The sequence below is a fragment of the Ambystoma mexicanum genome, chromosome 3p (genome assembly GCF_040938575.1).
Source record: "Ambystoma mexicanum isolate Mex_15411 chromosome 3p, UKY_AmexF1_1, whole genome shotgun sequence".
NCBI lineage: Eukaryota > Metazoa > Chordata > Amphibia > Caudata > Ambystomatidae > Ambystoma > Ambystoma mexicanum.
This window is the reverse complement of record NC_090925.1, coordinates 170,400,964-170,414,922: the sequence shown is the minus strand read 5'-3', so window position 1 is coordinate 170,414,922 and position 13,959 is coordinate 170,400,964. Positions and strand designations below refer to the sequence as shown.

Here is a 13,959-nt window from a genome sequence, read left to right as displayed (position 1 = left end):
GCTCTACAGAATCTGGTGTCTGTTGTTTTCTTTTCCCAAAATGATGTCTTTCTATTATGATGCGTATGGATTTCTCATAATGTTTGTCCAACATCAATATGCATTTATCATATTCTGAGAGGCCATTGGACTCATCAAAGGATAATTGAGGAAGATTCTCGAAATTGCTCCTGCCCATAATTTCCCAGGCAATGTAACAAACATTGCTTTCTCTCACTAGCAAAAGTCTGTCCATGTTCAGCCAACACATAATGGTCAAAATGCTTCTTCCACCTCTCCCAAGGAATACTGGGATCAACATAATTGGGTTGTGGTACCCCTGGCATGTTCGTCAATTAACTGTGGTATGCTTATAAAATGTTGCAAACCCAAACACACTTCCAAAAAGTAGTTGTGCACCACTCAGGTATGTAGTCACAGGTGTGGAAAAGAAATATGATTTACATATATAACAGGTAGCTCTGGTTGATAATTAACAGGATAAGGATGAGTATATAGCAATTGACAAGGCAGATGTGATTATATACTACCATAGAGCTCCTTAATTGTGAATGTGTCCCATCACCTGAAATAGAATTCACCCGTTAATAACCATTAATATTGGAAGGACTTCTTACAAGCAAGGCTCTTCCACATTTGCATTGAAGCAAATATTGCCTCATATGAAATAGAATGTTCCCAATAATGAACATTAAGGTTAGAATGATTTCTCACCAACAACATACATCCACAAAGAAATCAGCTATTGCCTCCAAATTATCACTTTGAAACCTGCAATATCAACAATAAGAAAAACAAATTATTCTGACAATACATGCAATTGCCAACACAGCTATTCATATGCTAACGATATATGCACTGTGCAGACATTATATGCAGCTGTCATCCCAACACGCATCTACAATGAAATCAGCTATTGCCTCCAATTTATCACTTTCAAACATGCAATATCAACAATAAGAAAAACAAATGATCCTTCATCCAGGAAGTAAATGCTGAAGTACAATTCTGACAATACATGCAATTGCCAACACAGCTATTCATATGCTAATGATATTTGCACTGTGCAGACATTATATGCAGCTATCATCCAAACATGCATCCACAATGAAATCAGATATTGCCTCCAAATTATCACTTTCAAATCTGAAATATCAACAATAAGAAAAACAATTTCTCGAAAATAACCTTCATCCAGGAAGTAAATGCTGAAGTAAAATGCTGACAATTCATGCAATCGCCTACAGCAGACATATGCACTATGCCGACGTTATATACAATTGTCATCACAGTTGTACAGTGCCATGTTATTAAAATACCAATAAAGTTGTCCATATGTCAGGGACGTTAGCTTGCTTAAACAATCTATCAAGGAGGACCAGTATCCCAGCTACAGAGTATACACGGTCAGCATGCAAAGCATGTATACGGTCAGCATGCAAAGCACCCGGTGTACATTTGTTCCAAGGTAGAAAAAATAACAGTGCATTTCCGCTGTGTTGCTTTGCACAGGGCCCTCTCTCCACAGGCGGCAATATTAATAAAGCACAGCACAAACAAAGCAGTCCCTCTTCCACTAACCTTGCCCCATCCCCTCTCTCCACTCTTAACTGGCACATTTATTAATAAAGCACCTTCGCACAGGATCCTTACACACAATACAATTAGCAGGATTCCCAGAGTGTGGGGCCCAAAGGACGGGAGACAGGGTGCAAAGCAGGACACTCCTTACTTGAAGTGAGAAGGACTTTTGCAGGGTAACAGTAGGTTCTCAATGCCAGTGCAAGTAGGACACTCCTTACTTGAAGCGAGAAGGACCTTTGCAGAAGTGTAGCAAGCACAGCTCAGGTTAACAGGAGGTCCACACCGCCAGTACTCAGTGAGAACCCAGCGTTGTCCAGCTCTTCGCCATTGAAAGGATACAGCAGACAGGTGAGTTTCTTTCTTCTTCTTTATTTAAGAGCTTATCTACACCCCACTGGCTTCCTTCAAATCAGCTCTCTTTCTGTTACTCTGTGCTTCCAAAGATGCACATTCTAATGAAAGATGCATCGTTACCATTCCACCTGAAGTGCTCTACATTCTAGTGTTCAAGGTACAAATGTTCCATAGTGCAGAATGTTAAACAGTTGCAGTAGTCCAGCCTGGATTGGACCAGGGCTCTGGAGAAATTGAGTGTCTGGGGGAAGGTGAGGAAAGGGAGAATGCGTCTGAGGAGGTGCAGCTGAAAGTGGGCCTTCTTGGCAAGGTCCGTGATGTGAGGAAAGAAGGAGAGAGAGGAGTCAAAGATGACATCAGGGTTTTTTGCCTCACAGGAGGATTAAGGAAGGGGGCCCATGGAGGACGGCCAGAGTGTGGGAGGGAAAGAGGGAGCAGGGGACCTGATGAAAAGGCATTAGGGCAGAAATTGTTAGCAGGGCACAATGCCTGAATAGCAGACAGGCAGTCAGGAATGAGAGAGGAAGCGGAGGAGACAGTGCAGGGAGGCTTAAAGGAGAGCTGCGTGTCATCCGCAGAACACTGGAAGTTAGGAGAGAAGGTAGTTGAACCTGGGAAGGTCGATCCGAGAGGATGGAGGTCAACCAGTACAGAGCCAGGTCCATGATGCCACAGGTATCACAGAGTTGATTTATCAGGGTGGCATGATTGACCGTATCAAAGGCAGAGGAAAGGTAAAAAAAATATGAGAACGGGAGGAGAGCTGGAATCGAGATTAGAGAGCAAGTCTTCAAGGGTGTTCAGGAGAGAAGTTTCCGTGCCTCTGGCAGCTCTGAAGCCAGACTGGTGGTTGTGGAGAAAACCAGATTCTCTGTGGTGGACCTGCTGGGAGATGGCCAGCTTCTCCAAGTGTTTGCCCAGGAAGGGGGTAATGTAGATAGGGTTCTAGTTAGTGGCATATCATGAAGGACACAGAGGAATGAAATATGAGGAGGGGCAGTCTATAGGAGATGTCTGGTTACACAAAAGCCCAAACTGTTGGCATTGCCAGTGCCTGTTCTCTGTGTTTCTGCTGTCTGCGGTTCTCTAGGCATCTTAGCCATGCACTGCTTTCCAGGCAATGTACTTCCAAACTTGTATTGCTGCACGAATCTTAATCTTCTCTAGCCTGCTTCTGGACTTGTGGCTCCACTAGCAGGGCCAGATGGTCACAGACAATAGAAAAAACTCTCTTTCTAATCTTAATAAAGTGGAGTAGCTGTACATACCATAGCATGCACCGATCTAGCTTACTCTCTCTCCCTCCCTCTCTCCCCATCGCTATCTCTCACGACTGTTTGTCCCCTGTCTCACTTTTTGTGAGGGAGAATCTCATTGTCAGGTGGCCATTTTCTACAGCCATACCAGCCACTGCTGACAGCAGTGCAACCAGACAGAAAAAACACATATCTTGGAGGAGCAAGTGTTTTTCATGGTTAAAAGTAGAATGTGAGCAGCAGCCACAAAGGCATCCATTCAGGTGGGGGCCAACCTGGTATTTGGAGACATACATTGACACACCATGTGTCTTGTATGAATGTCACCGTCACACTCAGGCTGCACTGCACACATGGGGGAGGGGAACACATGGATAGACACTGTGGAGGTGATGGGATTCTGACAGGCATTGTAATGGGCAAGACCGAGGCTACAGGGTCTGCTGTAACAAATGTGTAGGTAGAGAAGCACTACCAAAAAAAAACATTGTGCATCACACAAAACTAGACATTACCTTAGTGTTCACAAAAGATACATATAATTTGTTTCAATCTGAGCTCAACCTTTTTCAAGGAGAAATGACACTTTGGATGACAAATTGGTGTGTATTCTTGGAAAACAAATCTATTGAAGAAGGAAATTATATAATTGTACAAACATTGTAAAGTGACAATTTTTTAAATTGTACAATGTTCATTTTTAATGATCACTTCCAGTTTACATTGTAGTGATAATAAGAATTTAACAATATGCACAGCACATCATCAAAACACAGTCTACTCATATACATAATTTTCTGATAGAAGATTATCATTCCAATAGCGGACAGTCTAGTATACTCCTTTTGTACTGTTTCACAATAGCCCTAGGCCATTGCACTCAATGACAAATGCTTCATTGTACTAGCTGTTAATTGAAACTGGCCATACAAAAGATAATCCACACACAAAAATAAGATGAAAAATGATCACACTTCAAATTACTGACAACAGTAAAAAACAATATTAATCAAATCTACGGTGAGGTATGATACAGCATTGGTGGTCAAAATAGAATTGCATTGTTTTTGGTATCCCAATATACTTGTTTTTGTGTTTGAGATTTTTGTTGTCAGTAGTAATCTTAACAGTTTTTGTATGTACTTTTTAAAAATTTTATTTGTTTTTTTTTTAAGGAAATATGTCCTTGCTACCTCTGTTTTGTTTGCTGTATTACCTTTGCATTGATTACACACAATTTGAGACATGACTGGGCTACTTTTCGACCTCAGCACCAATAAAAACTGTTAGATCTACAACTAGTGCATTGTATTCATGAGATGCCCATTAATGTTTCACTGAAGGTAATTTCCCTTAGGACTTATTGGGGGGGGGGCGTGTGTGTGTGTGCTGAGAAGTCATAGCAGCACTCATGACTCCACCATAAATGTTTCCTAAAAGAATCTATCCTACTATCTTTCTAGTTACCTATATATCAATGATAGGCTTGTGCTTGATCGTAGCATTACACGTTACGAGTGTTGTGCTTATTCGTGTTCTTAATTTTGTTTGTAATATTACACATTACAAGGCTTATGCTTATTCATATGCTTCTGTGTAATAGTACAGATTACACTTTGTGAGCATTCTGCGCGTGTATAAAATTAAAAAATTCAGTTTTTTTACAACTAAATTTCTCAAGTTTGGCTGAGGAAACTAAAAAATTTTAAGCATAAGCTACTACATAGTGAAAATACACATGGGTGGCCATAATTTGAAAATCAACTCATTCTAATAACCTATCTATCTGTCTATTTATGGGCCTACATATCTTAGGGCCGTGATGAGGATACGTGAGTACTGAGGGACTGGAGCGAGGGTTGGGGTCTGGGAGATGGTTGCACCCAGTAATAAGTGACCGAGACAGGCAGTGCACTGTAATAGTAATGAGGGACTGAGAAAAGGATGCATGCAGTAATGATAATAAGGAACTGTGGGGAATCCTGCGGATCCCTCACTAAAACCCTGCATAAAGTCTCCTCCCAGGTGGCCAGTAGAGGGCAGACGCTTCATGATCCCAATCCTGGGGGTGGTGTACTGCGGGAGTATCACCTGGGTGTAGACAGGGTCCAGGATATTGTGATTTTGTGGGATGAGACATGGTATTTTTCCTCTGAGGAGGATACTCTTACTACCATTCTAGAAGAGGTTATCGCTTGTTGTCGTTCTAATGGTTTTCAGCCTACAGTTAAAACTAAGGTGGTAAAGCCTAAGATTGAAACATCTAAACTTATTACATCAAAAGAACAAATATTTTTCATCCCGAAACTCAAATGCCCTCCTCATTATCAAAGGTACACTGCTAGGAATAGTGACAGTGTTCCCTTCTCTACACCATATATCTCTAATAAGTTTGAAACCCACAATCCCGCTTCTAAAAATATTAAGGGAATTAAAGCTACCTGTAAAAGCATAAAAGGGGTGGAAAACCCGAATTTCACTAAAGTGAACTACATGTCCCAGCATCCTGCAGGCACTGAGACGAAGAAGAGGCATGTAGAAGTAAAGGACAGGCAAGTAGGCCTAACAGCCTTTGTCAGCATCAGGCAATTAACATTAAGAGCCTGCATCTGAAGTCAATTGCCCCACCTGAGAAACATAAAAGGCTGCAGCAAGAAGAAGCTGGGCGCAGGAGCTGGAAGGCGGCCAGTAGTAGCAGAAGGAGAAGAGCACAAGGCTGGCAGTTCATGTGGAAGTGTGATCACTTAAGGGACGCCGGGACGAGAGAAGAGCAGATTTCACCTGCAGGTTCTGTGTTGGTCCTGTGTTCACAAACTCTGCCTTGCCGTGGCTGCTCTGAGAGAGATGTGCCGAGATTAAAGGTCTCCCCAGGTGCCCCTAGTGGCTGTAATTGCTGAGCCGAGATTGTGCCACAACCCGAGGCCCATGTGCAGAAGCAAGCTGAGGGACAGAGGAGTGAAGGAGACGCCCTTCGAGGCCAGACCAGTCAAGGCCAGACTAGTCGAGGCCAGACCAGAGACACCCATGCTGCAGAAGAGGATTGTAGGTCCCGAGAGTGCCTGAAGTAGTAGTAGCAGGAATAAAAGTCGGAAGTTTAGGCAACCCGCAACCGCAGTGTTTCTGAAGCCAGTGAGTGAAGCATTATATTCAGTTTCACTGAAAAACCCCTGCTGGTATCCAGCTAAATTGTAACTTGTTAATAGCGGGAGCAAGTAGAATGTATCACACGCACATCTAATGCAAGTCAGTGTGCTTGCATAAACAAATAACTTTCTATTTCCCATTGTGGAACTGTATAACTTTACCGGAGTGGTTGCTTATTTTCAATTAAGAAGGGGGTGCTGTTCCAAATCACTTGGAAAGTTGAAAGCTGACTTTCACTAATTGTTACAAGGAACATTACATGAAAGAGAGATCGCGTGTGGACTATTGTGATTCCCGACCAGAGTCAAAGTATCACTCTGTATAAATGAAAAAGAAAGTCCTTACAGTTCATTGAAGTTAAAAATCTCCCTCAAAGAATGGTTCTGTGAACCTAATTCTGTTTTTATTGTGAAACGTGAACCTTGTAACATCCAGAACAAGTATTCTATAAAGGTAGAAGTTGCAGAATTAAAGAGAACAAGCATTACCAAAGTCAGTAGGTGAATCCTTTCTATAATGAACCCAGCCCGATTGAAATCTAACCACCTCTACTTTGAAGTTTTAAGGATTGTTAAAGGCCCAGTGTCCTCTGATACAAGTGTGACAAGGTTATGGTTATCCAAAGCTGGAAAAGTGGCAATAAAGCTTTGGGGTAGCTACTGGAACCGAGATGGCGTGAATAAATCAGGGGAAGGGAGATGGGTGCTAGTAAGCGGATTGAGTCAATGCTGAGACTGTTGAAGTTGACAAAAGAAGCAGACTGGAGCAAAGGTAGATTATAAAGGTGGCCGTAAGAGAGACAGAAGAGGCAAAGAGGCGGCCCTTTTCTTATAACATAGGAATGAAAAGTGCCTTGCCTACCTCTGGAGTTTGAAGAGTCATGTCTTTAAGCTGCCTAACAATCATAAAGTATCAATCTGAAGCAGAACTAACATAACTGTGGTTGTCTATTATACTATCAGTGAATGTTGCATTAAAGGTGGTTGAAGCAGAGGCATACTGTGGAGCAAGGAGCGTGCCTCCGCAGTAACAGTAATAGAAGGAGTTGTCGAGAAGAAAGCAACACTCTAAGAAGAACCATCCTGACAAATTATACTAAAAGTCGCTTCGTAGGTTACAAAAATAAGGACAGTTGTTATGATATCATATGATATTTTATTTGTATCGCGCTTGTACACAAGTGTTGAAGTAGAAGTGGTCCTTTTGTCCTCGAACTGTGTCAAATCTGCCCTGGAAGGAGGATATACATTAGTGCTGTTTTCTTTGCTGGAATTGGAGGGGGACCTTTCAACAGATGGATAAAGAACTGGTGTTACCAGTGGTTTTTGGAACTCTCAAGAACTGATTCAAGACTTTACTTTTCTTTATGAACACTTGGAGAGATAGAGTTTGGACAATCCCGGGAAAGGAATCTACCCTGGACAGTTGAAGGTTTTCCCTGTATTTGGTTGTTTGGTAATCACTTATGTATGCTGTTTATGATTTACTTTTAATGTTTTGTTGTTTAGTGTGAGAGCCAGTTTTGTGTATGCTAGGAGAATTTCCCTTAGAACTTAGACTAGGCATGGAACTCCCTGGTAGAGTTGGCTTAGCTCGGTTTTCTTTTCACTTTTTGTTATTAATAAAATGTCTAATACTGAGAAAACCAGAAGTCGTTGTCCGTCTCACATTACTGACCCGTCACAGAACTGAGACGCGATGTGCAAGGAAATGAAAATGAGGGACTCTGACCAGGATGAGGGCGGCAAGGAAAATAAGGGACTATGAGACTGACAGTTGCAGGAGTATTTAGGGACTGTGACGACGACGAGGGTGGTGGGGTAGCGAGGGGCTGGGATGAGGCTTGCAGGGGTAATAAGGTACTGTTACAAGCATGAAAGATGTAGGGGTAATAAAAGATGATGATGATTGGGGATGCTGGGGTAAGGGTAATGAGAGACTGTGATGAGGATGGACTATGATATGATATCTGATATGATTGGTTATTTATAACATGCTTAATACCCGGAGGTTTCTAAGCGTGGACCCAGGGATAGAACCTGTGAAGCTCCGTGTCATCCTGCTTCCAAGGCGAGCAAGTTGCTCCTGAGCTATCCTCCCGAGACCTAGGAGAAAGATATGGACTGTTGAGGTAATGAGGGACTGTGAAGAGGATCCTGGATGCCTGAGAAAGGGTAATGAGGGATTGTGATGAGAATGAGTGGTGCTGGGGTAAGGTTAATGAGGGACAGTGACAACCATTATGGACGCCAAGGTAAGGCTAATAAGGGACTTTGACAAGGATGAGGGATGCCAGGCTATGGTTAATGGGACTGTGGTGATGAGTATAAGAGAGTCAGGGAAAGGGTAATGAAGGACGGTGACAAGGATTAGGAATGTGGGTTGATGAGGGACTGGGATGCACATAAGGGTTTCATGAATAATTAGGGACTGTGAGGAGGGCTTGAGAGCTAGGGGTAATGAATTGTGACGAGGGATGCGGCCTAATGAGGGACTATGAGTATAACGAGGAATGGCAGGATAAGGGTGATAAAGATGAGGGATACACTTTTGTACTGTTACACAGTCGCCCTCAGCCATTGCACTCAATGATAATAAGCTGAAAAATGATCACACTTCAAATTACTGAAAACAGTAAAATACAATAAAATCCAATATTAAGAGGGACCGGGACTAGGATGCGTGCAGCAATGATAATAAGGGAAGATAATGAGGGACTTTGACAAGGATGAGGAATTCCAGGGGTAATGAGGGACTGTGATGAGTTTTCTGCTTATTCATATGCTTCTGATTGTTTGTTATTATAAGACATTACCATTGCTCTGCTACGTTTTCTTCTTATTCATTGTTCAGCTTAATCATGTGGTTCTGATTGGTGCAGTTTCTAATTTTAATTACACTTTACACATATTCCCTTTAAGATTCATTCTGTTCTGCATTATGAGTTTTCTGCTTATTTATATGTTCCTGATAATTTGTAATATTACTAATTGCCATTGTTCTGCATTCATATGTATATATTTAAATATAAAATATGAGTTTAGCTTATTCTTCGTAAACCTTTTACTATGAAAGTTCTTCTGTGCTGCATTAAGAGTTTTTATCTTATTCATATGCTTCTGATCCTTCGTAATATGACACTGTACCATTGTTCTCCTTTTTCATATGAGTCTGCTTGTAGCATTACAAGAGTTTAGTTTTCTATTATGCATCTGTTTATTCATAATTTTAAACGGTCCGTGTATTGTGTGCATATCAAAAATAAAGATAAAACTTGCTGTTTTTTAAAATTAATATCTCAAGTTTGGCTGATGCAACTTTGAAACCTTTTGAAGCACAAACAACTTCATACTCAAGCGTACAAAATTTAAAAAATTCCTCGAGGCGAATTCTGAGAAATCAAATTCTAAACTTTCTATTTCCCATTGAAGATCTCGATTACAAGAAAGTGAAAGTGGCTTTGTTTCAACTTCCTTTTGACTGAGTGCGTGGATTCTTAGCAAATTTAGCCTGCTCAACTGGATCTGTTGATTAGCTTGCCAAATTTGGTAACGATCCATCGACTGATTCAAATGTTATAGGGGAAAGTATTTTTCCATTTTAACATAGAACATAACATACAATGTAACATTAACTATGGTTCTGCAACCACAGCTTTATAATATACACACACTCAGGTTTATTTATGATGGCTGGGGCTGGGTCATCTTAGATGCCTCTAGCGAGGATGTCCTCCCCCCTCGGTTCCAGTGTGTGGGACCTAGCTGAGTCAGTTCCAGCCTCACAAAGTCTTTGTGATCTCTTCCACGTTTTGGGTCACAGGGTGGTATAGGGCCTAAAAGGGGTATGGTAGGTGATGAGACTGGTGAGCTTGATTCATAGAGAAATTATATTAATAACTTAAGTGGCAAATGGGCTAATGCTTCCGTGTGTGGAATGCTGTGGCTTGTGTAGCTGATATGGGCCTGCTGTGTGACTCAACACCCACCTTGGCACCTGGTTTCATTGGTAATGGAAAGAGAAAGAGGCTAATTGTTTATGCCCATGCTCTTCTTTTCATGCATCTAGATTTCTTTGGGATAGTTTTCTTTGAATGATATGATATGATATGGCATTTGTAACGCGCCTATACACAAGTGTTTCAAGGCTTGACGAGGCAGGGAGGGGGGAACAGGGGGAGGACAGACAACGATCCTACTAGGCCAGGTGTCATTCAGACCGCGCAAGTGCAGGGGTAGGGGAAGGGAAAAGTGCAGTATAAGGTAAGTAGAATAGAAATAAATAGATAAATAAATAAATAGGGCCAGCTGGTGGCAAGTGCAAGGTAAGTGCAGACAAGTGCTGGGAAGGGGGGGCTGTAGGGATACAGAGACAGTCCCGCAGTGCAGGGGTTGCCAGGGAGGCAGTGCAAGTGGAGAGTGGCTGGGCCCAGGACCGAGGTCGGTGAGAGTGGCCAAGTTTCAGATTCAGTGCAGAATTTAGTGAAGAATTTAGCAGGGGAGAGGGGGAGAGAAAGCAGAAGCAAAGAGGAAGGTTTTGAGGTGCTTCCGGAACCGGAGATGGTTCTCCTCAAGTTTCAGGGAGGCAGGAAGGCTGTTCCAGAGGGAGGCTCCTGCCGCGGAGAGAGATCTACCCCCAGCTCGTTGCTTCGAGAAGCGGCTGACCCTGAGGGAGTTGGAGACGGATGAGCGAAGGGCTCGGGAAGGAAGATATTTAGGAAGAGAGAGTTGCAGGTATTTAGGCCCCAGGCCCCAGAAGGCCTTGTGGACAATGCAGAGGGTTTTGAACTTAATCCTCGCAGCCACTGGGAGCCAGTGTAGAGATTTCAGTCCTGGAGAGGTACGGTCCCTGGGCTTGAGGCCAAGGACAAGTCTCGCAGTTCTGTTCTGGATGAGTTACAGAGGGCGGAGAGTGGAGGCAGGCAGATTAAGATAGAGACTGTTACAGTAGTCCAGCTTCGAGAGAACCAGGGCTTGGGAGACAGTGAGCTTGTGGGGGAAGGAGAGGAAGGGAAGAATACCTCTAAGGAGGTACAGCTGGTAGTGTGACTTCTTAGAGACGTCAGATATATGAGGAGAGAAGGAGAGTGTGGAGTCAAAGATGACCCCGAGGTTTTTTGCCTTGCAGGTAGGAGCAGGAAGAGGCCCAAGAGAGGCTGGCCAGAAAGCTGCAGGGAAGGAGGGAGTGGGTGTGCCGATGAGTAGAATCTCAGTCTTACTAGCATTAAGGCAGAGGTCGTTGGCAGCACACCATTCCTGGATAGCAGACAGACAGTCAGAGATGAGGGCAGGAGAGGAGGAGGCCGAGGGTAGCCTGAAAATGAGCTGGGTATCGTCCGCATAGCACTGAAAGTTGGGGCAGAGGGCGGCGATGCGGTGGGCAAGAAGTGCCAGATACTGGTTGAAAAACCAGGGAGAGAGATTAGATCCCTGGGGAACACCACAGGTGGAGAAAAAGATGTCAGAGAGGAAGGACCCAAGTTGGACCTGGGAGGGTCGATTGGAAAGGAAAGAGGTCAGCCACGCCAGAGCCTGACCCGTGATACCCAGGTTATCGCGGAGACGGTTGAGCAGGATGGCATGGTTGACAGTGTCAAAGGCAGAAGAGAGATCAAGCAGAATGAGAACACACGGAGTGTTGGAGTCGAGGTTCAAGAGCAGGTCATCACGGATGTTCAGGAGAGCAGTTTCCGTGCTTCTGGCCGCTCTGAAGCCGGATTGGTGGTCATGAAGACTACCAACAGCTTCAGCATGGAAGTTAAGCTGGGAGATGGCCAGTTTCTCCAGGAGCTTGCCCAGGAAGGGATTGATGGAGATTGGGCGATAGTTAGCAGGGCAGGAGGGGTCGGCAGAGGGTTTCTTAAGAAGAGGGTGAACAAGGGAGTGAAAAGAAGTGTGTTCAAAAATGTCTTTTCATCAAAGGAATATTTTTTTTATCAACCCTTGGCACACCGGGCATTTCATACCAGCTGGCAAGTGTAATGCTGCCGTTGGTAATGGCGCTTGCTGCATTCGTATGGGCTGTTACCAGTCTGTACGGCCCGGCAATCAAGTAACTATGGTCTAATAGGCATTCCTTTCTGACAATCCAAAACAAGCATTTTCCTAGTTTACGACCAACACCCAAAATAGCAAGTTACAACCTGACATATCCAGAATGAACTTGACCATGATTTTTCATGCCACAGTCTCACAAAAAATGTATGTTCAAAAAGCTGTTTTGGAACTGCAATGAGATCTATGAGGCTTATATTGGATGGGGTCACTCCGCTGCTATGCTTGAATTGATCCCCCTGATGCATTAACAAGCATGGCTTCTTCGCCCATCAGTAATGTCCAGTCCCACAGCACTTATGATCAGATCCTGTGACCAATTGTTATATATCTTCACATACTAAGAAAGTCGTTTTAAATAGCTGCAGCACGGACTGTGCCATTGCATCTGAAGTCTTATTCTTTTGGGAATATTTTCTAAGCCATTTCCGGCATGTTTGGTCTTAGTATCTGCACCTGAAAAAAGCTTCGGGATTTGAAGGGGCCTGGTTTGTCCAGGTACCCTCTGTGGACTGGATTTAATCAACAAATCTAGAATGCATTCTGCTGCAGATGTGAACATAGAAACGTGAGCTAGCATAAGCAGAAGAATACCATTTTGGCAATATGTAGCCTTTAAAAATAATAATCTGTGATAAACATCGCTTATTGGTCAGATTATATGCTCTAATAGCTGCAATTGTATGTATGTGTGCATTGACAGGAATTCGCTGTATTATGTAGGTTACCTTCTCAGACAGCCGAGCTACACGTCTGATTACACACATTTCCCAGGGTAGGATCTCTCACAGCAGAGCTATCGCTCTAATTAGACAGATTTCTCAGGATAGCATCGAAGGCATCAGTGCTGCCAACATTTTACACAGGCTCCAGAACACAGACCTAAGGTAGCAGAAGCCTGGCACCTGATTTGACACCTGAAATGCATCAGTTACATGCATCAACCAAGGATCTTTTAATATGTTTTGTTTCTGTTTCCCTAGGCACAAAATAGCTGATCTGTGTATCATGCTCCGCTATGGTAACTGAGTATCAGTGCTAGCTGATGAAAGGAACCGACAACACACAACCTGGATGAAAATGATGCTGCCGCTTGAATACCTGTACCAATTCTGTGCCTTTGGCTTTTGACAATATCAGACTGTACGCTCATGCTGAATGAGCCAGCTATGTGGGGGGTTTCTTTGAGCGCTTGACTAGAAGTACCCAAAGCACTAGGGGTAAAGGGTGTGGAAAATTGGGTCTTGCCTTGAAATTGAGAAACAAATTAAAGCTTTCCCTGTAGAGATGCATTTACTGTGTTTGGATTTATATTTCTTTTGGGGTTTATATGTGGCAAACATAGCAAGAAGAAACAGAGCATTTTACAAGCAATTGGGGTTACAAGTGTTTGCAGAAGGAGAGGTTATAGTAGCTTGGATATTCCCTACTTCTAGGGTGGCATAGAGGAGTAGGCCATAGGTGGTTCCTCGGTATACCCTGGAGAGCAGGGTCTCGAGTCCCCCCTGAACTGCAGGAGCATTGGAGCGGACCTGATTGAAACTGGGATGTCCCCTGGGAGGCTGGGG

The 13,959-nt window shown here is 43.3% G+C and overlaps 1 protein-coding gene across 1 annotated transcript in view; it reads left to right on the top strand.

The window, feature by feature from the left end:
* Positions 1 to 13,677, top strand: part of LOC138579509 (alpha-2-macroglobulin-like protein 1) — a 194,231-nt gene extending 180,554 nt beyond the window's left edge. The window contains exon 5 of the mRNA XM_069649830.1: positions 13,375 to 13,677. Coding sequence (XP_069505931.1) covers positions 13,375 to 13,389 — 15 coding nt within the window. The 3' untranslated portion in view covers positions 13,390 to 13,677. The remainder of the gene's footprint in view (positions 1 to 13,374) is intronic.
* The last annotated feature ends 282 nt before the right edge of the window (positions 13,678 to 13,959 follow it).